Source organism: Passer montanus, unplaced genomic scaffold (assembly GCF_014805655.1).
Source record: "Passer montanus isolate IOZ18808 unplaced genomic scaffold, ASM1480565v1 scaffold21, whole genome shotgun sequence".
Taxonomy (NCBI): Eukaryota; Metazoa; Chordata; class Aves; order Passeriformes; family Passeridae; genus Passer; species Passer montanus.
In genome coordinates this window covers 7,877,442-7,902,175 of record NW_024366703.1, presented here as the reverse complement: position 1 = coordinate 7,902,175, position 24,734 = coordinate 7,877,442, and the positions used below count along the sequence as shown (strand labels likewise).

The 24,734-nt window shown below is 39.1% G+C and overlaps 2 protein-coding genes across 5 annotated transcripts in view; one reads left to right on the top strand and one right to left on the bottom strand.

Moving 5' to 3' along the window:
• SLK (STE20 like kinase) overlaps nt 1–20,553 on the bottom strand; it is a 49,321-nt gene extending 28,768 nt beyond the window's left edge. For all 3 annotated transcript variants that reach the window (XM_039709323.1, XM_039709325.1, XM_039709324.1), the window contains exon 1: nt 20,375–20,553. In XM_039709323.1, the coding sequence (XP_039565257.1) occupies nt 20,375–20,524 (150 nt within the window). In that variant the 5' untranslated portion in view covers nt 20,525–20,553. The remainder of the gene's footprint in view (nt 1–20,374) is intronic.
• Nucleotides 20,554–21,092: 539 nt separating this feature from the next.
• The window catches only part of STN1 (STN1 subunit of CST complex), a 41,788-nt gene continuing 38,146 nt past the window's right edge, over nt 21,093–24,734 (top strand). Inside the window, exon 1 of one of the 2 annotated variants that reach the window (XM_039709329.1) lies at nt 21,093–21,203. The gene's annotated coding sequence lies outside the window, so the exon portion shown is untranslated. Of the gene's footprint in view, nt 21,204–21,229; nt 21,538–24,734 lie in introns of those variants that run through there. The other variant, XM_039709330.1, reaches the window with a different exon arrangement.

The window sequence follows — 24,734 nt, the reverse complement described above, 5'->3', positions numbered from 1 at the left end:
TAATTCTCATCACATTCTTCAAACCATCATCAATAGCTCAGGATAACTGGTGCCTTACTAAGACGCAGTTTTGTGCTGCTCCTCAAACACCATCTATTGGCAAGGAGTACAAGGAGCTCTACCCTCTGTTTGTGCCCTTCTGACTCTCCCCACGTTGTGGCAGCACCGCTGTTCCCAAAGCCAGGCAGAGAACCAGATCCTCCCCCAGGAAGCAGCTGAAGCTCCTCTTCAGCCAGGGGCTGTATGCAAGCTCCCAGCTTCAAGAGCTGCTGAGGCATCATTTGTTTGTGTTTGTCTGGGCATTTCACTGCCTGTGCCTCAGCAGCCTGGGAGGGCTCCCCAAGTGGGACCCATGGAAGATGGGGCACTGCCAATGCTGCCCGCTCTCCTGCATTGCTCCTCACCCACACACCGGGGACCTGCTGCTGCTGCTGCAGTGAGAGGGACGAGTGTAGAACAGGAAAACAAGCAAAGGAAAACAAGACTTTGGGTACCAAACAAAAAGGCATTTCTGCTCTGCATTTAAATATTCTTTGGCTTTTTTCAAACATAAGAAATTACAGACAAGTCCGGTGACTTATTCAAATAGCAAAACATTTCAGAAAACAGGAAATACTATTTATTAAAAGAACACTGCTGAAACCTAACCACAAAAAATATATACAATCTCTAATAATTCTCTTGTAAGTTATGTTTGAAGGAATGCTCAATTCCAAGCTGCAGCAAGTTTTAAACAAGTGTATTTTTCTCAAGCCATCATATAAACACTATTTTGTCAAGTAGTGATATTTCCAGTGGTTACCTTTGAATAAAGCAAGTTCAGGACTGAAGTCTACTTCACCCACTGAACGTGAAAATCATGAAGCAAAGTCCTACATTTACTCTACTGAATTTTGGGCATTCAAGTGAAATTAAATGGCAAGGAGGGACACAGGCTCTCACTAAAGCAGCAACAGACAAGGACCTGCAAGGGGAATTCCAGCCTCTGATGTGAAGCATCACAAGATGGTTCATCCTGTGGATTGTGCATGGCCTCAAACCTATTTGAGATGATCCCAGGACAGGACACAGCAAAATCCCAAAACCTGAACTTTATCACCTAATGACTATATACCAATATCAGAAAAAAGCTAGTATTAGACAGAAAGTAAGAATTCTTAAGAATAATTCTGAAGATCTAAATATTATTACTTGCAAAGCTATAAATAATTCTCTCAATGTGGCAAAAGATAATAAAATATTTAAAGATAAACATTTATATTAACATTCAGTAAAACAGCAGCAACAGCAAAACATACTTATAAAGCATAGTCCCAGCTGATTCATCTCATGTTGAGGGTAAAGGTTTTCCATTACATTTCTTTTTATCTCAATATTCTTTCCAAAACAAAAAACAACCAAATCTTCCCAACCTCAATATTTGTCCTCCCATGTTTAACAACAAAGATAAGTAATCTGTATAACATCATTTGAAAACCAACTACTGAGAAGGTTTCCAACACACATTCTAATAATAAAAAGGAAAAGGTCTGCTTAGTAACGCAAACAACATTTGTTTTGGTTTCATGCTTTGTAGCAAGAATGAAAGACCAACCTTCCTATTCCAGAGCTGCACTGTAAATTAAACACAAAAAGTGAAACAGATGTCTGACCACAACATAATTTGACTTGGTAGCTTTACTTGTGCAGAAAAAGTTTTTAAAACACCTTTCTAAAGATCTCAAATTTTTTAACTGTAAATGCACTTTTTTGAAGCATGCATGGCCACACACTCTTCACTGCACCCTAACAGATACTTAAAAAAATAAAGCTGAAATTAATTTTTACACAAATTTGTTTACAAACTATATAATAGCAAATGTATTTTGTTTAAATAAAACCATCTATATCAGGTAACAGATGTTACTGCTTCCAGATTCAGTTTCACCTTTGAGCAAGAAAGGCATTGCTAAGTTAGTGTGAATGATTATATGCTGGGGAGTTTGCTACATTTACAGCATATATTGTTTTTTTTTCCACTGACAGAACACTTTGTATTTTGATTTTTCCCAGATCCTTCTGCTTAAAGTAAGTAGAAATCTGCTTTGAGTATGCTTCTATTATTTTCTCCTTGTGGCAGTTCTATTAAAACACCTCATTACAAGCCATGAATTATTATAGAGACAGTGTGATTATCTTTATGAGCATCTTAACAATTATAAACAAAACAAATGTTTGACTTTGTTCTGACTCAAAATAGTAAAATTTTTTAGGTCTAGATCCAGACTTTTTTTTCAGCTCTTAAAAGAAAAAAGCTTTAGAATTAGCATATTTCCACTGGCTATTTCTGAGGACTGATGAAACATTTTAAGTATACATCAAGTTACACCTGAAAAAAATTATATGTTTTAAAGTTCTTTTTGACTAAGGCATTAGTCATCTCCACCACACAAAGCACTCTATGAAAAATACCCATCTATTTGGCTTACTGTAAGTAACGTGCTCTTTTGAGCTGTGTAGAAAAGGATTTTACTGTTCATGCACAAGATTCATGAATCACTGTACTGTACAGTGGAAAAAAACACTCTTTGGATTAGGAGGAACAAAAAGCACTTGCAACTTCGTGTGGGCATGTTTGTTTTTTCTAAACTTTGGCTGAAGTCTTTCTTCTTCCACAAAACGTTCTCCAAAGGTCAGAGCCGGAGCAAAAATGATTGGGTAGAATCAGTCCTGATTTGCACATGGAAATTCTGCATTTGGGTACACCAACACCTGAAGTCAACCTGCCATTTATGTTACAGGACATATTTTGAAAGGGCAGAACTTCTGAGTAGCTGTAGCCCAGCAGTTTTTTCCTGTATTCTAGCTCTCATCTACTAATTCAATTTATTCCAAATGCTCTGCTTAAATACATTTGATTTTGCATCTAGGATTAAGTGACTTAAACCTCAGTCCTATGCTAAGAAATCCAAACTGGCATTTTCAGTGGTTATGTGCAGACAAGGAAGAAAGGGGTAGAAGGATTCATTAACAAAATTTGATCTTTTCAAAAGATACATACATAATAGATGAAAACCAAATTGAAATAACTCATTCTCTCAAGACGTGACTAATGCACAATGACGTGGATATAATTAACTATTAGGTTTAACAACACACAAATATTGCAATCCTTTCAGTAAAACTCCTATTTGGATTATGTATTGAAGGTTACTACAGCAAACATTTTAACTTAAAGAGAGAGAATCACAAGGAAATAACCAGCTGTACATTACAGCATGGTTCTTGCAAGGGATGGCACAGTCTCGTCGGCTGTCAATGCACAGAAAAACACACTTAATTCTAAGTTAAATACTTTGAAAAAGATGGATTGCAGGCTTATATAGAATAAATCATCTTAAAATTACAACTTCCAAATGAATATGTCTGAACCTACATCCCTTACACTGGAATGGCAATGTACATCTAATGCACAAAAGCGTTGCAGAAATCTGAAAACGTCTCAAGAAACAAGAACAACCATTCCACACAAAACCAGGCCATACAGGAATGTGAAATTAGTGACTCCTCCCTAACAATGCTGGATTTTTGCACAGGATCATATAACTAAATGTAAGTTCTAGAGGCAGAAGCTTTGTCAAGAGACTGACAGCAGAATATTAAAAGATAGTTTACTATCCAGGCACTAGGCCAAGAAGTTGCATATTCCCAGCCCTGGACAGCAGGGAGAGCAGAGCTGCTGCTCCAGAGTAATAGGATTACAGCTCAGAGATAACACAGCCTTTCATCTTCTGATGACCAATATGAAGTTTCAGCCTTGCTTGTGAGGAGCTGTTTCAGTTTCGGATCACCAGCAAACACTTCCTTTCCAGCTGTGCATCTCCTCTGCAATGCAGCTTTAAAAATTAAACAATATTTACAACTGAAAAAAAGTTAAGTACATCCTTCACCTCTCGTTCAGCCAGCCAAGAACAAAGATGAGATACGAGATAGAAAATTGTTCATCACCTTTCCTCCTGATGCATGATCTCTCGTGAGATGTTACATAACCCCACTGCATGTTTTGCAGGCAGTAAAACAAATCAATTAAGAAGCTTTTCCTTTCTGACTCATTCTTCTCAACAAAACCATATAGCCACAATCATTGATCATCAAAGTTGTCAAAAGAGGAAAAATACACACATCCTTATTCAGCAAAAGATGTTTTTCCCATACGAAAAGCTCCACTTTTGTGTAAAATCAGGATTGTCAGATCTAGCTCCACAAAAATTTTCTGACAGTGCCTGGGTAATCAGTACTGAAGGGCTGGCCTTGTACTACACAAAGGCGGGAGCTGTTTCTCTGAGCTACCACAAAGCAGAGATTTCAATCTTTCTTAGAACATATGAATTAAGAAAAAAAATTTGCTCTCATTTTAAATTTTAGCAGCTCTATCAAATAAAAATGTAAGTAGTGTGGCCTGCTGAAACAACTACAGTGGACTTTTGTTTTGTCTGAGTTTCCTATAACATATTTAACAATGTCCTGTAAATTTTGAAACTAAAAAAGTCCTGCATGATTGACCGGTATCAAGTGTTCAAATTTCTTTCCAAAAACATCGAAATGTATTTTTCATCAGTGAATTTTAGAAAAGAAGTCTATCTTAGATAAAAGGAAGCATTAATTCTAACACTAAATGTTAAAAATGTAATTAAAAGTATCAGTTTGAATTCAAGAGCAAATAGCTACTCCTGCAATATCAAACCACAATTTTAACAATAAACCACAAGTTTGGCCAATGAAGAAGACAGCAACCTCCACAAATTTCTGGAAATTAAGATGAGTCAGTCATTTCAAAGAAGCTGTTTTTTGCAAGAATCTCCACTGCACAATGTTTGAAAATGCAGTATTAATATAATTTTTAAAGGGAGATAATTTCAATTTTTTGTTCAATTATAGTTATGCTTGGCCCAAGGAATTAAAAAACAGCTAACTTCAGTTATACCTGCTGAAACTTGTTGAAATTAAGGATACAGAAGATTTATTCAAAACATAATGAAAGGAAGTATCTCCCAAAGAAGATGATACACCCTTGAACTACAGCTGATCAACCAAACATTTCCCCAGCCTTCACAATGTATCACAGCTACCCTACTATACAGCTTCTTCTACATAAAAATAACGTAATTAAATTCAGTTTCTCTGTTTAATGCTGGGGGAAAAAACCCAAAAAAACAAACAAAAAAAAACCCCTAACCAACCAACCCCAAACCAAACAACCCTGAAATAGGAATACAGATAAAAGTGCCTCTATTTCCTACAAGCAAATGCTGTTCTTACAAAAGTAGAGGCCAGGGTTCAACCCAACTGCTGAAGCATCTTTATGATCCTGTGGTCTGGTGCTGCCTTTGTGGCTACGCTCGTTTGGGAGCTGTTTCCATGACAACTTCACTCTTTTAACATTATCCTTGTACTTCGTTCTTACTGTGGTTCTTCTGCTTCCTCCACAGTTGGTTTCTGAGGATTCCACAAGTTATTTTTGGGAGTGGTATGAAATATAATTTTCATGTTTAACCTCATGTTTCCCACTAAGTATTCTCATTAATTCTGTGGTATTTTGCATACTAGCTAAGTAGAGTTCCCATCCTGATTGTACATGCTTTGTGCCACTGAAATTAAAAGGAATACTTATATTCATCTTTGAAAAGTAAATGAGCTGAACTGGCAAATATGTGAAAAATAACTGAAAAAATCCTTTACAGTAAACTTAACAGGAGAAGATATCAGATTTCAGCATAATTCTTATTTAAGCAAATACATTTAAAACACAGAGTAAAAAATAAGAAAAAATTGATAAATACTTGCAAGAAAAAAACAGCTATGGTGTTCTATAATATCACATCTTATTTTCCCCTCTCTTGCTGCATGATGGCTTTCATAAAAGCAACAGGGAAAACCAGCTGACAATACTGGGAAAGCATTTGTAACTAAAGCTTTATGTGCCATCAGAGGTGTATGTGCAAAGGAGTGGTATTTTTTACCTAAATTCAGTTATAACTGTACATCCTACTTGCTAAAGCATCATTAAAACACACAATACTGCATTAAAATCAATGTAATCCTAAATTTGAGAAGAGGGAGGTGTGACAAATTGAGATTTATCCCCACAGTGCTAAGCTGCTTTGCTGGTATCTTTTCCCTGCAGAGGACACTAACAGTTGCTGGCAGAGGTTCTCTGTTTTATCCAGCAGCAATGACAGCCCCAAACTAACTTAAAACCACCCAGAAAGACAGAAACACAGTGGATCTTCGTCTTGGATTACAAACATCCTACAGTTATTTATTTGGTTGTTGTGTCATTAGGAAAACAACCAACACAATGCTTAATGCTTACCAATTTATTTTAGTGACTACAGCTTACAAGTCACTCTATTCCAATAATAAACACACCTTTACTCCAAATGATGTAATTAGGAGTGCTTCCAAGAAACAATGTTATCAAGAAATAATTTTTAATCAAACCATAATTACTAACTTTAGCTGTTCCCCAGAATTAAGACAAACAACAAGTCAGAGTTGAAACTGTGTACAGACTGTGGTTTTATCAGAAAATTATCCCACTGCCAGGTTGAGAATTTTATTATTTGCTTTTGATAATTTTATTATTTGTCTGAACATAGGACTTTAAAAACTTCCAAGTCCTTCATCTGGGAAGTTTTTGCTATACTCTTGCTTCTAATCATGAACATCTGTAAGGAGCTTTAGTTCACTGAAGCTCAGAGCCAGCGTTCCTCCTGCTAACCCCTTTTCCAGGGAGACATCTGGAGCAGCCAAAGCTCCCTGGAGCCTTCCACACAGACACAGACACCTCAGAGTCTTTTGGCTTCATGTAGCACCAAGTCATTTTGTTTACTCACACTTTGCAGACTAGTGAACATCCACTGATGTACAAGTATAGATCTAGTACACTTCTTTTTTGTCTTTTTGTCCTTTTTTTTTTTTTTTAAATAGAGTGGCTCAGTCAACCCACAGTTCCTTGGAGTTAAGTTACAAATCAAAACTGGGATCTGCTTTGCCCAGAGCTTTTTAGCCAGATCAGATGCAAGATGGCTACAGCTGTTTGCTGACCCAGCACAGCCATTCATTATGGCAAAACAAGAAAAAAACACTGCATCTGACTTGAGCGTGGATAATTCTGTCCTTCCCAACTGGATACCAACAAGTCAACAAAATAATAAAGAAAAATGACAATTTCTTTGGGCTTTAAGAACCCTTCAACAAAGGGTTCTTCAACCCTTCTGACATGTTACTAGGGGAACTACATAGTCATGGAAATGCAATGTGGCATAGTCATTAAGTTTTAAAAACTTGCTGTCAGAAAAGTAAAGAATATAATTAAAAACTCTCTATTTCATACAGCAGAAGGAAGGCATTAAAAGACCTGCACTAAGACATTTTATGTATTTATTGCAGAAAATGATGACCTATAACAGATTAACTTAACTGTCATTTAAAGTGTAAACATTTTACTAGCTCAACTATATGGCCAATTTGGGAAAAGGTTCTGTATAATTTGATACTGCAATGTGAGCCATATTCAAATTTCACAATAAGCATAGCTAAATAGCCAGAGGGGGAAGATTAAATTAAACAAGATGAATGAAGCATCATCACCCCTTTTCATTCTTTGCCCTCCTAAAATGAACAACAACAATTGCAGAATACTCTGTATGTTTTAAGGGGAAAATATAAACTATATAGGCAGTTTAAGATTCAGTGTTTTACAAAGAGATACAGTTGTAGCAGAGGGAAAGGAAATGAGACAATACATGAATACCACACTGAAACTGGCAACAGCTCTTGCAAAACTATCAAAGCATATATTCTGTTGCTTCATGCATATGCTAGTCTGTTAAAGTGAAACTTCCTCTATTTCTGAAGGAGTAAAAGAAAGAGGTAGAGTAGCTTTACAAAGTTTTAACTAAGAAAGCTCTCATTATCTCTCACTTTTAAATAAAATTGTTACAGGAACTAATTAATATTCTATTTATAGTATTAATATATTTTTAAAATAAAATTTAGAATTCTAGCAGGAGTCATTCATTCCTTAAATACACATGTCTAAGGCAATCTAACAGAAACCAACTGCAAAGACAGTAACAACAACAAAGAAATCAACACTTAAGCCAGTGTCATTCAGCACTCTGTAATGTAAACAAGTTATTTCCAAGTCAGTCCTACCATAATAAACTTTATTAATGATAAATTCACTCTGCTGGTATAGGCTATTCAATGCTAGTACAGTCTATGACTTGCCAGTAGTTTCTCTTGTGCTGTAAATCCTGACCCTAAAGTTACACAGCACCTCACAAGCACAAAATGAAATTTTAAAAGCTGCCTCACACAGTTTAGATGAGCTGGCTACCTTTGTGCTGCAAGTACAATATATCAAGAGATGAGAAAGAACCTTCTCAATAAACAATTAGTATTCCTTGACAAGTGGCTATTCAAGTACCACAAAAATAGCACCCTGGGTTCTGTAAATGAACTTCATTCATATTCAACACACTAGTAGAATATGCTGCTTTCTGATGCTGCCTTTCAGATTAACTGTTTGGTTTGTTGGGGTTTTTTTAATTGTTGAATTGAAAGATCTAACTGATTATGGAAGTTGACTACTCTGAGAAACCATATGAATGCAAATCCAATTACTTATCAGCAATTCTCAAAGGAAATTTTAATTTAGAAGCATGCTACTAGTGATATTTTCCAAATTCTCATGTTTTATGCACTTGCTGTTTGACATTTTACTGATTAGTGTAATTTGTTCAGAATTTACCTAGAATGCTACTGATAAACACAAATGGCCATGGGAATAATTGCATAACTTGATAAAATTATTTTTTTAAAAATCCAGATAAACAAATCGAGACCAAATTCTTCAAGTCTTTGAAAAGCTCAATGCAAAATATGCAAAGGAAAGCCTACTGCTTTACTCAGACATTTACAACTAACAAATGTGTATCAACATAAGATTTCCACATAACGTTGGAACATTGTTCTTCCTCTGACAGACCTGGTGAGAGTCCCAGTAACACTGAACAGTTAAGCAAAGGAGATGTTCAGGAGGAATCATTGCTCTTGCCTCATAACAGCGGGGCAATGTTACTTTTCATGGAATTATGGAAGCTTTATTTTGTCCACGTGCTCAAGAAGTAATGTTGCACAGCTCTTACATGTAGGTTTTGTTAAGGGAAAACTACTTCATTTCTTTATTTTTCTTCTCCCTTTCTAAGGATTTTTTAAAAAATTTATTACTAAGCTGAAAGTTTTTTGAAGCAGAGGACTATTTTTGTTGTATATTTGTACAGTGAGAGGGAATGAAGAATGCCATTCCCTTTGGAAAACTATCAAATTTCTTCCTTCTCCAAAACACCTCACCCACTCAAATTCAATTCAGTTCCTATATTTTGTTCATATGAGGTAGATTTAGTGTCAAATAAGAAGTCCAACAAATGTTTCAATCTTTTCTAGCAGTTATTGAGCATACCTCAAGTAGAAAAGAGAATCACCACCTGAACTAAAACTGGGATCATAGGCTTATAGTCAATCTGCAGTTAAAGACATGCCTAAATAACAAAATGCACCTAGCATGGACATCAGTGGTGCTAAGGGGCAGAACCACTGGCTGATAAAAACACCACCAGCATTTCCCAGAAGTACCTTTTGATTAGTAGTTGCTAACAGCAAATGGCTCCTACAAGAACAAGTGTATTTTTCCTTTTGCCCTGACAAAAAGCATTTATCTGACATACCTTAACAACACCAGAATATTAACATGCCACCCTTTGACAGCTACTGAAGCCAACGCTGACACTGTGCTGTCAGTTTTCCTTACATTGGCAGCGTCACTTGTCTGGCCCTCTCGTGAGCTGGTCTGGGCAGCCAAGAAGATTACATGGACAATCAGCTTTTGCGTGGCTTAGTTCTTGAAGCAGATCAGCACGGGGTTGGCAAGTACCAGGCCTGTCACAAGGAAGGATGTGGGAAGGACAATGCCCTGCCAGAACCCTGCCTGCACCGACCTGCGCCGCCCAAACTGTTGTGGAGAAGAGTCACGGTAAGACCCTGACACTCATCTTTTCAGTGTGACTCCTGCACTTACTAAAATGCATTACTTTGGGCAGCAATATGTTGTTGACTGTTTCACTTAGTAAATATCACAATTCCACACTGTTTTAGTGCTTTTTAGGGACTCAAAATAATCATCTTTATATTGGTCAGGCCACTAAAGGCCACAAATTTACAACAGCATCAATAAACACTGAAACAAACAGCACAAATAGTAGAGGAAAACAAGCCTGTACATGAGCTCCTTTTTATATTTCACTTTTAAGTGCTAAGGCTAGTGTGTGGGCTTTTTGTTTGTTTTTATTCAAATGCAACACAAAAATCAACAACCAGCTTACTGGGTTCTTAAGCTGGCCAGAACACCAATATTTGCTTCCAAGAGGCAGTTTGAAATTCGAGCTGCAGCCAAGAGCAAAGGAGACATTGCCAGGTACCCCAGCTATCCCTGTCAACAGGAAACACTTGTCAGTATTGTTTAAATGGTGATTTTTAAGTTTTCACACTTTCCTTCCCACAGAGATGAAAAATAGCAGACAGGTTACTTTTAAATTTGGTTACTACATCTCCACTAATAGCAAAAACTAGCTGGAAAGAATGAAAGACTAAAAAAGCTTGGCTTAACTCTGAGAGTATCCACCTCCCCACATTACTGGGATGACTTGAGTTTGTTTTGGGGATAATTCCTGTTCAAACTATTCTGACTATATTTCCCCATGATGAGCACAGCTCATGGTGTGCTGTAGCTGCACAGACCTGAGCTTCTGACCCTTGACTATCCAGCAATAAAAACCAGAGAATTTTTGCCTGAATGGTGAATTGAACAACTTGTGGCATCCACAGAAATTAAGCAAGTAAGAGAATGAGAAGGACAATCAAAATTACTAAAAGGTCAAGCAGTTGTCTTCTAGTAAGCAGACTAAAAAGGTTGAGCCTCAAACAGGAAAAGCTGAAGGTGGGGCAGGAACATGACTGAACTTTACAAAATCAAAAAGGCAGCATATGAATTGAATAAATCCTGATTGAGACAATGGTTGTGAAGGAGATGAGGGTTAACTACACCATTTTAATTTTTGCTGAGGCACTCAATTAACATTTCTCCATTATTGTTTTACTGCCTTTTGATTACAAAGGCATTAACTCTTTTCCTGGTAAAATATTATTTAGAAATACAGTTTAGAAGTTTTCTTCTATAATGCACAGTGCAATTGTGTTAGAGAAAACCTTTGGTTTTACAGCATAAATCTGTTTCAGGAGAACCATTACCTAGGAGATAAAGAAATAATAAAACCCTGTATAAAAAGTCTTGCCAAGTTATTACACTATCACTGATAGAGTTACAGTAACTTTCCTCAGAACACTTTCTGAATCACAGCTATGACTAAACATTTCTAGAGACAAAACCCAGTTCCTTAAAGTCCTCCTTAAACAAGGAAGTCTCAGATCCAAAAGGCCCTTCAAGGAGATATGAAGAAAGCAAAGGGACAGTTTATCCCAGCTCATTACTAAATTAGATGGATTAAAACTCAGTTCTGCCTTAGGATGGGGATTCACCATTGCTTCCATACCAAGTAAACCAACTGTGATGTAAGGCACAATTTCAGTTCTGGGGTAATGGTTCCCCCACAAAAAAAACTTTACTTGCTGTTCACCCATTCATTTTAAATAACTCCATTACTGCAGCTTTAGAAAAAATCATCCTGAAAATAATAAAGTTTGTTTATTCATGATGGCATCCTTTGTTTTCAAATTTTCTGAAACAGACAAATTTTCAGGATGGACACTTGAAGGTAACAGTCAGTCCTCTGTAGTAACAAGAGATTTAGCAAATTTTAAACACTAATCAATACATTGATTTGACTATTGCAGTATGGTCTTTACTTTTCACTTCATGTTCTTCTCCACAAAAAGTTAAGTAAAATTTGAAAATCATATCATAGACCAGCATGCCTCAGGTAGTCAGAATATTCTTACAGCTACTTTTTATGTGGAACTTGATCCAAGCATGAGTCTATGTTTGAGCAATTTCTTGCTCTAGGCTATAGGCAATCACCTAATTAGAAAATGGCTAAAAAATATAAACATGTAAGGCAGAGAGGAAATACTTCTTGTCTCACTCAGCTTCAAATTTATAATTCATGCTTAGCTGCTTTACATTAACCTCTCTACAAACACACATGCAATCCCACAAAATACTGAAAAATCCAGTCTTAATCCAAAATAGCTTTAAAACAAACAAACAACACCACCACCAGGGACAAATCTATAACTTTAACTTGCATTTACATACATTGAAAACTTCAAGAAACACCATATCCTCCTAAAACCAAGTATGGTAGTTTAAGCAGGTGAATTAAATATTAAAAAAATCTTACATTAACGTTTAATAGCAATTTTTTTTGCTTCAGGTAAATCTTCTGCTGCATATACTTCAATTGGTTTGTGCCATGTATGTGGAGCATATTCAAAATAAAATCTGAAATGCCAATAGAAATTAACATTTCCAATAAAGCCTTTATTTTCTGTTGAAGTATAAATACCATTACAAAGCGGTTTGAGGTAGCCTACTAGCTTTCATTGAATATTAGACAATTTTTATTGCCTGACATCCTTCAAACATATTGCACAAATACTGAGTCTTCTTTCTCTCTAATAAAAATTCCCTCCCATTTGTGAGTGGAGAAACTGTATTTCCACATGACACATTTGAGATGTATCTGAGACTTAAAATTTCTTTCAAGCATTCCATACTGTAATCATGCTATAAAGTCATTAAATATGAACTAGAAGGTATATTTTATATGGTTTTGGAGAAAAATTATAAAACATCACTTCTTTTACTCTGTGCTATTACATCAATCTGCTTTCAGTGCTGTTAATTCCATCTGCTTTGTTTTCTAACTGTAAATTTCATGACTTTTCCATCACTAAAGATAGAAAACTGGAACAATCCAAACAGTATCAGAAGAAAAGAGAGCACAAGCATTGTAGTTGACTAATTTGGCAACTACTGTAAAATAAAACAATAGCCAAAAGAGGTGAGACACTATGAATTTGTCAACTCTGTGTATAATCTGAATATAATTAAAGGTTATTGGGGAAGCACAAAGAAGCAAAGACTGAAAAAGTATTTTTAAATGACACATCAGCCACCAGGGTCTCAAGGAATGTATTTAAAATCTCAAATCAGAGAGTTTAATTACAGACTCCTCTTGAACACAGACGCAACTGCCACTGAAGGAAAATTATGTTTACAATCTTAGGAGATTCTCAAAACGTGGGTCATGGCCCATGAAACATGGAATTCAAAAATGTGTTCAATTTAAACAATGATAAAATCAAATAAAAAGAAATCTCAGACTGGGGATTGGGATATTTGCAAATACAAAGCCAACAAATTATTTCTAAAATACTGTTTACAGGGTGGTCAAAAGTATAATTTGAGTCACTAGCAACAGAAACCTTTCAACTATTGCTTTGCAACACTGTAACACATGCGTTACTACTTGAGGGCTCATAGCTCTGGAGGACCCTGCCAATCATTAAAGGTTTAACCACATTCTCTATAAAACCATTAACAAACCCCAAATACTTTAAAAAAACCCAAAACCCAGAGCAGAATCATTTAATTAAAAGGGCTGCATGTGACTTAAGATAGAAGAATTATTTCACTAAGTCAGAACAGCCTAAAGAAGCTTCATTCTGCAATCTATTTGACTGGAAACAGTCACATTTAGCTTATGCCTGAAATCTGAAGTTTTACTTTCCAGACAAGAAACCACAATCCAAACAGTTACACAAACAGTTAGCTAAGAAATATGATATATCAGATGACATGAAAAAAGCAAAAGGGAACTTAATAAACATGAATAAAATCAAATAATGAGTTCCTATTTACTTAACAGTTTTAAACAGTTTACATAACTATGCTCACACCTTGGAAAAGATGACTACCTTACCAAGAACTGATCATAAGCATTCTATAATTATCCTCCACAAATTGTCTGCAGCTTTAGTTCCAAATGCAACAGACAGACAATACATTAGTCATAAGTTAAGTATTGTGATGCTGATTTCAAGCCAAGTGATGCAAATATGTCCAAAAAAGCAAGAGACACGTGCTCTGCTCCTTTTGAATATTTCCTTGCTACAGACAAAAAGGAAAAGTAAATAACTTTCTTGACTGAAATGGCTACTTGTTATCTCAGTCTAAAATTTAGAGATGACTTTTCTGACACTACCATTTCCTCAGAAAACTTACTGGAGTGACAAATAGGTGTAGAGAGCTCTGTAAAGCTTTCTTTTTGACAGATTTCCCAGAGTTTAAAACAGTGATACTGCCTTTTCCTTATCTGATATCTTCTAATCAGGCTAAAACTGCAATAGTGTGAAAAGAAAGATAGCATTGTAGGGCATGGCACCAAGCTGATCAGCAAGACTGCAATCATTTGTCTTCTATGAATTGTCATGCATCTTTTTTCATCATTCACAGCAGTCCTACAGGACTCAGGCTACTTTTACAGAGATCACTGTTCATAGCAAGCTTTAAGTAAAGTTTAGTTCCATTTTACTTAGACTAAATATTTAAAATGTCATATTGGCACCTTATACATTCCTCTCTTGAGAGTAAATCAACTCTCATATCTCCTCTATCTACTAATGCCTCAATGGCTAAACAAAGCAACACAGCACTTTAGAGCATATTATTAATTCAGATCTCCTGAGGGCAACTGCACCATTCTACTGCTCCAGTTTAATGAGAGGTCAACTTATATAGTCAATTAGGAATGAAAATAAATTAGAAGAAAACATATTTAGTATAGCAAACAATTTTAATCAAAATTGCCAAGAGTTCTGCACCACTGATTCATTCTTCTGTATTGAAATTCAATTTAGAACATTTTCACCTGCTATTTCTTTCCAGGTCTGGGCTCATGGCAGAGTCACATGAAACTCCTTTGTGAAACACCATGTTTGACTGGAAACTTTCAAATCTGAGGTTATCTTCCAACTAGTACCAAACATGTAGGACTTCAGATAAACTCAAGTAACATCCTTCCAGAGGGAACAACATCATTCATAAAGGAATGTCTGCAAAGTTTCAACAGCTCTACCAAATTCTTCTAAAGAATTAGTGGAACTAATGACACCACATAAGTAAAAAGATAAAGAGTAGAAAAAACAGAGCCTATCTGTGCTTCAAGCTTAGATATTAAATAAGTGGTCAAAATCTGTTCCTGGGATTGTTAGGTTACAGATGTAAAAGATATCCACCCTAGGAACCGCATGATACACTACTATCATCTGGGTAACTTCAAATTGAAATATCCAGCTGCAGGAATTTAGAACAATGTGCTGTAAGACCAAAGAAATGAGAAAGTATGAATTCTCACTGCTCTGTCCTTGATTTGTTTATAGGTCAGATTAATTAATACATTTTCTAGGATTAGAAAATAAGTTATTATGCTAGTGGTACACAAAAAAGTACTTCTCAACAGCTACCAGCAGTCAGTTCATATTTAAATATTAAAAGGAATTAAGAACACATATTCATTAAATTATATAATTGCTCCAGTCTTATTTAATAACTACTTAAAAATTCTATTTGTTTCTACCTGCTCTAGAAGACATTAAGGCAAAATCAAGCTGTCCTGTAAGTCATATAGGTACATTATAGATAAAATGGTTTCACATACAGATAAAAACTTAAATGAAGCAACACCATTGGATTATTTGACTTGAAGAAACACTGTTGCCAAAAGTCCATTAGGCCCAGCCAGAGATGAGCTGGTACTGGCCACTACTGCCAACAGAAGTAAATATGAACACTTAATGCAGTTATAATTTTCAGAAGATAATGCAATTGGGTAATGCTGTTCACCATGATTAGGGTTATCAACTTGCACAAAATTTCTTCTCTGAACCTAAAGAAAAAACTGATTTTTTTTAAGCCAAGCACCAGTTAATTGCTCAGAGCTGGAAAAGTTGTGCTAGTAACTTCATATGAAGTTTTCATTTTATTTTCTGAACTCCTATGACAACTTTGTATACACAATGCTTCCAACATTTTAGATTTAGTGTCATGAATGAGATATTGTAAAGGGGCAGAACGCTCCAGTTCAAACAAAGAAGACTGAATGAAATTCCAAGGCAGACAAGTCCAAAGAATTCCCTAATAAGAAATAAAAAAATATATATATACTATATACTATCTCTATATACACATACCATATAGAGAGACTCTGTCTTATATTGTATAGTGCCACATATGTTTTACCTCTATAGAATCTGTTCCCACAGAATACTTAAATTAGTACACTTGTGCAGATGGTACCCAGAATAATAATATCTTGGCCAAAAGTGCATTAATTTCTTGGAGGAGTATTCTCTAGTAAAGGGCTCAGAGATGACAACAACTAGGCACTATGAAAATGCCTTTCTGCAATGTAAATCTTGTATGTGAGTGTACAATGTTCTTACTGCCAAAAGAGGCTGGCAAATTTTAGTGAAGTATAGGCTCAAGACTTTATTTAATTCAAAAGGTTAACTGAGGAAAATAAACATCATTAATGAAAATGCAGATATCTGTAGCAAGAAAGAGCCATACTACACATCAGGCATTTGAAAGGTCTGTTTTCACATCATCTGAATATTTACTTCTGGGAATTCAGAAGATAGTTTAAAGCTGATGAAAGTCATGAACACACTGATCTACCTGAAAGCAATGTTTACAATGTGCACAGAATTGGGATTTGACACAACAGGGCACTAGAACACACAAAACAGCAATGTGATATAATAATGTAACTATGGTCTGAAGCAAACTGATTGTAATTACAATAAGAGCCCGTGTTTTTTTCAGAGCACTTAACCTAATCAAATCAAGAGCAGTTTCAAACTGTCCCTCTTTTGTTATAGAAGGTTTTTGTGTCTGACTGCCAAATTTCAAAGTTGAAATCAGCCTCCAGTGTCCATCAGAACTCTATCAGTCCACTCAGTAATTCTAAATAATCCATGAAGAGCACATAAAAGAGATTGGAAAAAAAATTCTCTCATCAGGAAACTTGAAATTCTCTTCAAGGGCCATCACCTGACACTGAAGTACTGCAAGGATCTATAAATTGTGAAAGGGCAGAAATCCACACCATTATTCATTAGCCAAGAGCAAAAAGAAAATGGCCTAAAAGTGGCCTCTTTGAAGAGCCTGAAAAGGATTGTTATAGAAGGTTTTTGTGTCTGACTGCCAAATTTCAAAGTTGAAATCAGCCTCCAGTGTCCATCAGAACTCTATCAGTCCACTCAGTAATTCTAAATAATCCATGAAGAGCACATAAAAGAGATTGGAAAAAAAATTCTCTCATCAGGAAACTTGAAATTCTCTTCAAGGGCCATCACCTGACACTGAAGTACTGCAAGGATCTATAAATTGTGAAAGGGCAGAAATCCACACCATTATTCATTAGCCAAGAGCAAAAAGAAAACGGCCTAAAGTAGCCTCTTTGAAGAGCCTGAAAAGGACCAGAATAAAAAGTCCTACATGGCTATAAACCTTTGCCATCAGTAATCTGCAATTACAGAGCTACTCTGATCACAAGAGACTTGCAACAGCAGTTGAAACAGAGTATTTCTAAACATTACTTAGAAGTTCGTGAATACAAATACATGAATTGTCAGAACTCAAAGACCCTCAGAATGCTGCAACAAACAGCTTCAAAGGAAATAAGCTCTTCTAGAAATTTGGCTAAGGTATTAAAACAATAAGCAAGATCCTTGTACTTGATTGCAAAGGAGAATGAATCACAAGTTTTGAATGACCTTAAGACTTCTGTACACAAAATGAATTATCACTGGACAGCATTTTAAAGTAAATAATTTAATCAGGGAGGCTTCCCAGTACTGTCAGAATCATTTGGCATTGGTTTTGATTTTTTACTTAAATATTTGACACTTTGTTCAGAAGATCAGTTACACAACTACACTAATTACCCCTCTATGGGAAATCATAGCATGCAACCAATCTAACCTACTTTTTAGAAATTCAAAGTATACGAAGACTTATTTATATGGCAATTGACATGCATCTGCCAAAACACTGTCACACACAGATCCTAAGATCTTAAACAAAGGCAAATGTACTTTTGGCAAATGTAACTGACACTAGGGTGATGGGGGCGTTGGCAAATAAAACAAAATCCATTACACAAAATGAAAACCCCAACCCCCACACTTCCATTACCTAAAGACAAAGTCTTCAAGCGTTCTTGAGAGCTTTGTTCTGGCTTACAGTTTTGAATTCAATATTTGAGAAGGAATTGAATGTCTATTCCTGTAGCTTCTCATTTGATGTGTATATCCATGGAAGAACAACCTTACACACCTTTCCTGCTTTCCACACTGTTTCTTGGGCAGCACACTGGGGTGCAGGAACACAAGTACAGTTTGTATCTGTGTGTAAGCCTCCTTCTCAAACTAGATGGAAACAAAAAGACTGCTGATGAACACATGCTGTAACCTACCACTTTTCTTAAAATGGGAATTTTTTTCCAAGAATACCGCCTGTTAATTCTCATAAGGGCAAACTTCAACAAGTTAACCAGAGTAACCACATCTGTAATTCTGCCTACGATCAATTTCAACAGTGAACTCTGTTATTTCAGTCAGAAATAAATCTCAAAGTGAAAAATGACATCCAAGTGGCAAACATTCTCCTGTTTGTGTACAGAGTACACCAAAATGCAGATTTTACCAGCTGCCTTGCTCAGACACCTTCCTCAACTACTATTGCTAATACAGACATGCCTACAGGTGAGGTGAGAAGAGGTCTGAAGATGGGAGGGGAAGTGCACGTGGGGGAAGAGGAAAACACATTTAGAGTTATATCTGAGGCATACAGTCAAAAAATTGGAATCAAAACTCCACTATGAAGCTCAAATTAAAACTTTAATACTCTGCAAGTGCTGTTAAAGATGTTATGTTTTTGTGGTGAGCAGGCTTTATGATAGAGCAACTTCAGATATATTCACAGTCATTTAAGAAAAAAAACCCCAGAATTCTAATCTTCAAAAATGACATAAGAACCACCATCTAGACTGTATACTACACCAGCGTCTAAATAAACTAGATGTTCTTAATATAGAACATTGACACAAATTCCTTGGGTGAAATGACCCCACCTAACATTCTGACTGTACTGTGGCACTTCTGCTCAAATATACAAACAGGTGATACCACCACAGTACAACAGAACCTAAAATAACTTCTACCAAAAATAGCACAAGTTTCATGAGTACCCAGATTTCATAAACTCTCAAATGCAGTACTCTAAATATGTGTCTTGACCGAATTAGCTCTCAGAAACACTGTAAATGCCATCCTCTCATGCTATTTTTTCTTAGTCTCCAGAACCATCTCCAGAGCTTCAATTCATGTCAGTTCCCAATTCTCTCATGTTTATCCATCAGGATGTTTATTCCATACTATCCGTACACCAAACATGGAGCACTAAAACCCTTTTAGAAAGGGGCAAGGTAGCTGAAGATTTGCCTGAAAGCTGAACTCTTGTCAAACACTAGCAGGGTTGTATCTATGTCATTGTAGTCTACTTGGCTTGATAAATTCCAGATAAGCATCCTTAAAAACCCTACTTGTACCAGTACACTTAAAGATTTAAAGAGCAAACAACTGAGAGAAGTTAGGCGATCCAACACATGGATTCCGGCACACAGGGAAAGGCAGGAGAACACAGCTGTTAAATTCAACTCCACATGGAACAAGATGGGAGAATGCCCATTAAAGGGACCACAGCCCGGCTCTGTGCACTACACATGAAGCACAGGAGTCAGTTTTACTGCTCACAGGGTTCCTTCCGTACAGGGTGGGGAGAAAATAAAAAGTATGAACTTCGGAGCCAAGAAAATGCGGTCTTTGTAAGGTCGGAAGCCATACTGCACACGAGTCCCAAAAACCCCAAAACACAGAGAAGTGAGCAATCCAGCAGCGGGCAGGGTGGAGCAGAAGGCGGGACAATGACCTAATAGATCTTTTCTATCTTTAGTTTCACGAGGCTCCGTGGCCAGGAGGCGCCGGGATGCCCCGCTCTGCCTCCGGCCGCGTCCCCCCGCAGCGCTCCGCGGCCCCGCCGAGTTCCGCCGAGCCGGCGCTGCCAGCGGGGATCCCGCGGGGAGGGAGCCGCAGACAGCGAGCCCGCGGCAGCGCTGCGGGCACCGGCAGCGCTCCGAGTCACCGCTCAGCTATGAGAGCACCAGCGGCCCGCGCTGCCCGCCCTTACCTTGAACACTTTGCCGAAAGCACCATCGCCCAGCTCTCCTATGATTTCCCAGAACTCCTCAGGGTTCAAATCCCTCTTGACGTGCTCGTATTGTTTCTTCTTCTTCTCGCCGCCCAGCTTGAAGATCTTACGAAAGTTGAAGAAGGACATTTTGGCCGCAGCCGGGGGACGGGGCGGGCGGCGGTGCCCCCTGCGCCCGCCGGTGCCGCCTGGCGCGGCCGGTGATGCCGGGCGCGATTCCCACGCGGAGACACAAGTCCTGGCGCCGCCCGGGAAGCGCCGTCACCGCCGGGCGCTGCGGGGAGACAACACCCCGCGATGCCCCGGACCGGGGGGGGCGGGCTCGGCGCTGCTCTCCCGAACGGGCTCGGCGGTCCCTACTCGGCCGGGCCGCTCACCATCGCGGCAGCAACAAGTGCCGGGCTGCCTCCCCGGGACGGGCGGAGGAGGGGTCGCGGCTCCGCTGGGAGGGGGCAGTGCTGCGCGCCGGGCAGCGGGGAGCGGTCACGTCCCGCCTCGCAGGACGGGGCGGATGCGGGGAGGGGCGGGGGCTGCCCCGCTCCAGGCTCCCGGCCGGTGTCCTCACGGAGCGGCGTCCCGGGGCGGCACCGCGGCGGAAAATGACGCTTCGCCGCCGGCCTCTCTGCCACTGGCTGTCGCGGAGCGGGGCCCGGGCGGCTCCGCTTCCTGCGGGGCGGCACCGGCGGCGCCCCCGCCCCCTCCGCCNCTCGGGCCCGGCACGGGCGGGGGAAGGGGCGGGGCTTGCCCTGGCCACGTGACGCGGCCGCGGCGGCCCCAGCCAATAGGAGCGCGCGGAGGCCCCGGGCGGGTAAGTCGGTGTGGGGCTCAAGATGGAGGGGCCGCCCTCACCCCCGCCCCGTAGCGCAGAGCTCGGGGCAGCGCTGGCATCGAGCGCTCTTCCCTCCCCCTGTCCTCCTTCCCTTTAGTCGGCTGCGTGGCGTTACGGGAGCGGCGTGTGGCAGAGGGAGCCTTTTTTCTCTGATCCCGGAGGACACCCCACGCCTCTGTCCCGGGCACGGGGGTGTCCCCAGCCCTGAGGCGGAGGGCGCCGCTCCCGGGGCGGGCACAGCTTCCCCTCAGCGCTGCCTGCATGCCCCGGGCCCTGAGGGGCTCCCTCTGTGCCGGGAGCGCTGTGTGGGCAGGTAGTGCCTCCTGGGGGGCTGGGGCTTCGATGTGGGGCTCTGGGGAAAGTGTCGATAGCAAAAGACGGCGTTTGAAAACTTTCTTTTGTTTGTGGTCCGGTGCTGTCCCTGGACCTGCTACTGATTCATCTTCTGTCACAGCAGGGTGCGATGTTCTTGTGCTGCCCGTTTGGTATCTTCGGTATCTTATTCAATCACCGGGACAGGCCTGAATTTCCTTATCTCACAGCCTTCTCTTCCCACAAGTGATTCCTTCCTCACCCTGCAGTGTAATTGTGTTTCAATAGCTGTGTTGTGTACATGCCACCCAATGTGGGGCGTTTCCTCGCTTGAAAGCAGAGGCGTTCCCGCTGCCTGGACTGGGGGCAATTAGCAGACCTGGGGACGGAGTCTGGGCTGGGACAGGCTGGAAGCCGATCCAGCAGCAGCTGAGGCGATGCTGAGACCTCAGAGCATCTGACAGTGAGACAAACACCCAGGGAAAATCGTGTAATGCCGTATCCTCGTACGAACCCGAGTGCCTGCAATTGCCATTAGCTTAAGCTGCATGATGAGCTTCTGAAGATCAAGCCTCTGGTGTGCATCATGCCCCAGACCATTTTATTAGCGTGACAGTAGTTTGCTATATGAGGAGCGTAGTCCGTGTGTAAATTCAGTAATAATAATGAGGCATTGAGGTGCCCCTGACACAAAGCGTTTATGAATTGAACAACAGTGTTCTGTCATGAGTCAATTTCTTTAAACTGTATAAAATCAGTTTCACGGGTAGTCCCACCCTGTGAATAGAGAGCCTTTCAAGTACTCTTGCTAAACTGATTTGTTGTAATAATCAGCGTTTGTTTTTCAAAAATGATATTTGGCTTTATGGTTCCTTGTGCTGATGGCTCTGCCACAAAAGGTAAAACTGCTCAGGAGGGTGTTAAAACCAAGACTGTTTATGTGTGTGAGGGCAAAAACAAGAAACAACTGCAATCCCAAGGATCTATTTTATTTTCTGTTGTCTGGCTGGCTGGCTCCACATATTAATTTCATAGGCAAGTTTCAGTCAGGTAGTTTGAATTAAATACAATAATAAGGAGACTGTTACCAGCAGCAATTTAGCTTCTCATATCTTAATTTTTAAAGTTAAGTTTCTTTTCTTCTCTATAATTTTTCTTTTGGGATGATAGGTTTGATGTGGATATTAAAATACAATGACGGCTTAAATATTAATGAAAATTATTATTTGTAATTTAGTATTTTGATTTTAACTTGTTTTTTGTTTGATAAAAAGTGCTTTGGGATGAATTCTGTAGGTTTATTTAAACTGACTGGTTGGTAGAGGATGGAGAAAATGGAATCCAAAGCCATAGCATGAATTCCTTGTATTGAGGCAGGATTATATTTTCTTTAGCCTCAGGGTTAATGGCAAAGAACCCTGAGGCTAAAGAAAAGGAAGAAAGGAAAGGGGCTTATGTGTGGATGTTAGAGTTTGTAATAACTGGAAAGAAATGCAAAACTAAAAGAAAATGTGGTAAGTTCTATGTGAACAAGAGAAGTTGAGGGGGCAGTTGTGGGCTGAGATAGCAGGCCTGGTTCAGTGTTACAACTTTGTGCTGTGCAGAGCTCACACAGCATCTCTGCCCCAGCTGTGTCACAAACATGGGCTGTGCAGAGCTCACACACATCTCTGCCCCAGCTGTGTCACAAACATGGGCTGTGCAGAGCTCACACAGCACAGAACGGTGCCATCCTGCCAATGCATGTTTGCTGCTTTGGACTTGTATAAGCAGACTCTTCCTGAGAGTTCCAGAGAGCTTTTAATTCATATAACATTGAAAATATAAGATGAAAGTCTGGCACAAGAAAGGAACACTTAATCTAGTGATAAAGCTTTGCTTTTACCTTCTTTCTTACTCTTGAACAAGTAATTCAAGATAAAGCCAGGATATATGAAAAGGAAAACTATTGACTCCGTCTCATTTTTTCCCTTATTCTTTCACTCTGGAGTTACGGCTTGCCACTCAATCCTGAAAATAAACTCCATAAGGTGAAGGTTAAGTGCTAGTAGCAAATCCTTCCCAATTTGCTGTGACTTCCTGGTTTGGAGGAGGCTGTATGAAGCCTGGATTTGGTGTGTGTGTGTTTTTGTTCCTGATAGCTAGAGTTTTTAGCGACTGTAAATGTTTCCAGATGGTAAGGATAAAAAGGTAAAAGTGAATTATATTAAAATTTCTCCTTCAGGAATTTAAAGCAATGCTTTTTGAAAATTCATTGCTTCCTTTAAATGTCAGAGGAAGATGTTAAAGTAAAGATGTAAAAGAGCTATCTTGATTGTGCATCAAATACACTGGCTTAAAATAGCTGTAAACTCTATGACAATCTTTTTCATCTCTTTGTGAATTAGAAATCTCCTTTATACTTCCTGCTGCTTAATATTATCATCCTTTCTCATTGACTCAATCACTTACACTTGCCACTGTTCCTAACTCCCTCTTTAAGTTGCTTCTTTTAAACTGCTCCAATTTCTCTTAATTGAAAGTAAACACTTCAGAAATTTAATTTGAAATGTGTTCCTCACAAGATTTATTGCCCTTTTGCTGCAGTCCTACATTCTGTTTTCAGTTCTTTCAAAATATTTAATGGTATATTTTTATATTGTCTGACTTTCTGTCCACCCACGCTTTCACTGATCTCCAAGATTCTTTCTGGTGATTGAGCTCATTGACCTGCTCTGAGGTCACAGGTGGCTTGTTTGTGGTTAAATCTGGAGTGTAATTCTTGTTTCATCCATCTTAATCTGTCTGTCACCTTTGGCACTCAGCACTGTCCTTTCTATTTTCTTTAATCAATGTACCCCGTGTTTTTATTGATATTTTCCAGTTGTGTGGTGGCATTTTGTCATTGGCTCTGCCATTTCTCCTCTGATCTGTTCCCCAAGTTAACATTTTGTGCTCTGTTGGGCTCATTTCAGTCTAAGCACCAATGTAGCTTCTAGATCACTGCAGTGATCCCCATTGCAGGGGGTTGATCACTGTCCTGGTCCTGTGGCCACAGTGTTTCTGATAAAGGCCAGGATGCCACTCGCCTTCTTGGCCACCTGGGCAACTCCTGGCTCATGGTCAGCTGCTGTTCACCAGTGCCCCCGGGTTCTTTTCCTCTGGGCCACTTTCCAGCCGCTGTGTCCCAGCCTGTAGCCCTGCAAGGGGCTGTTGTGA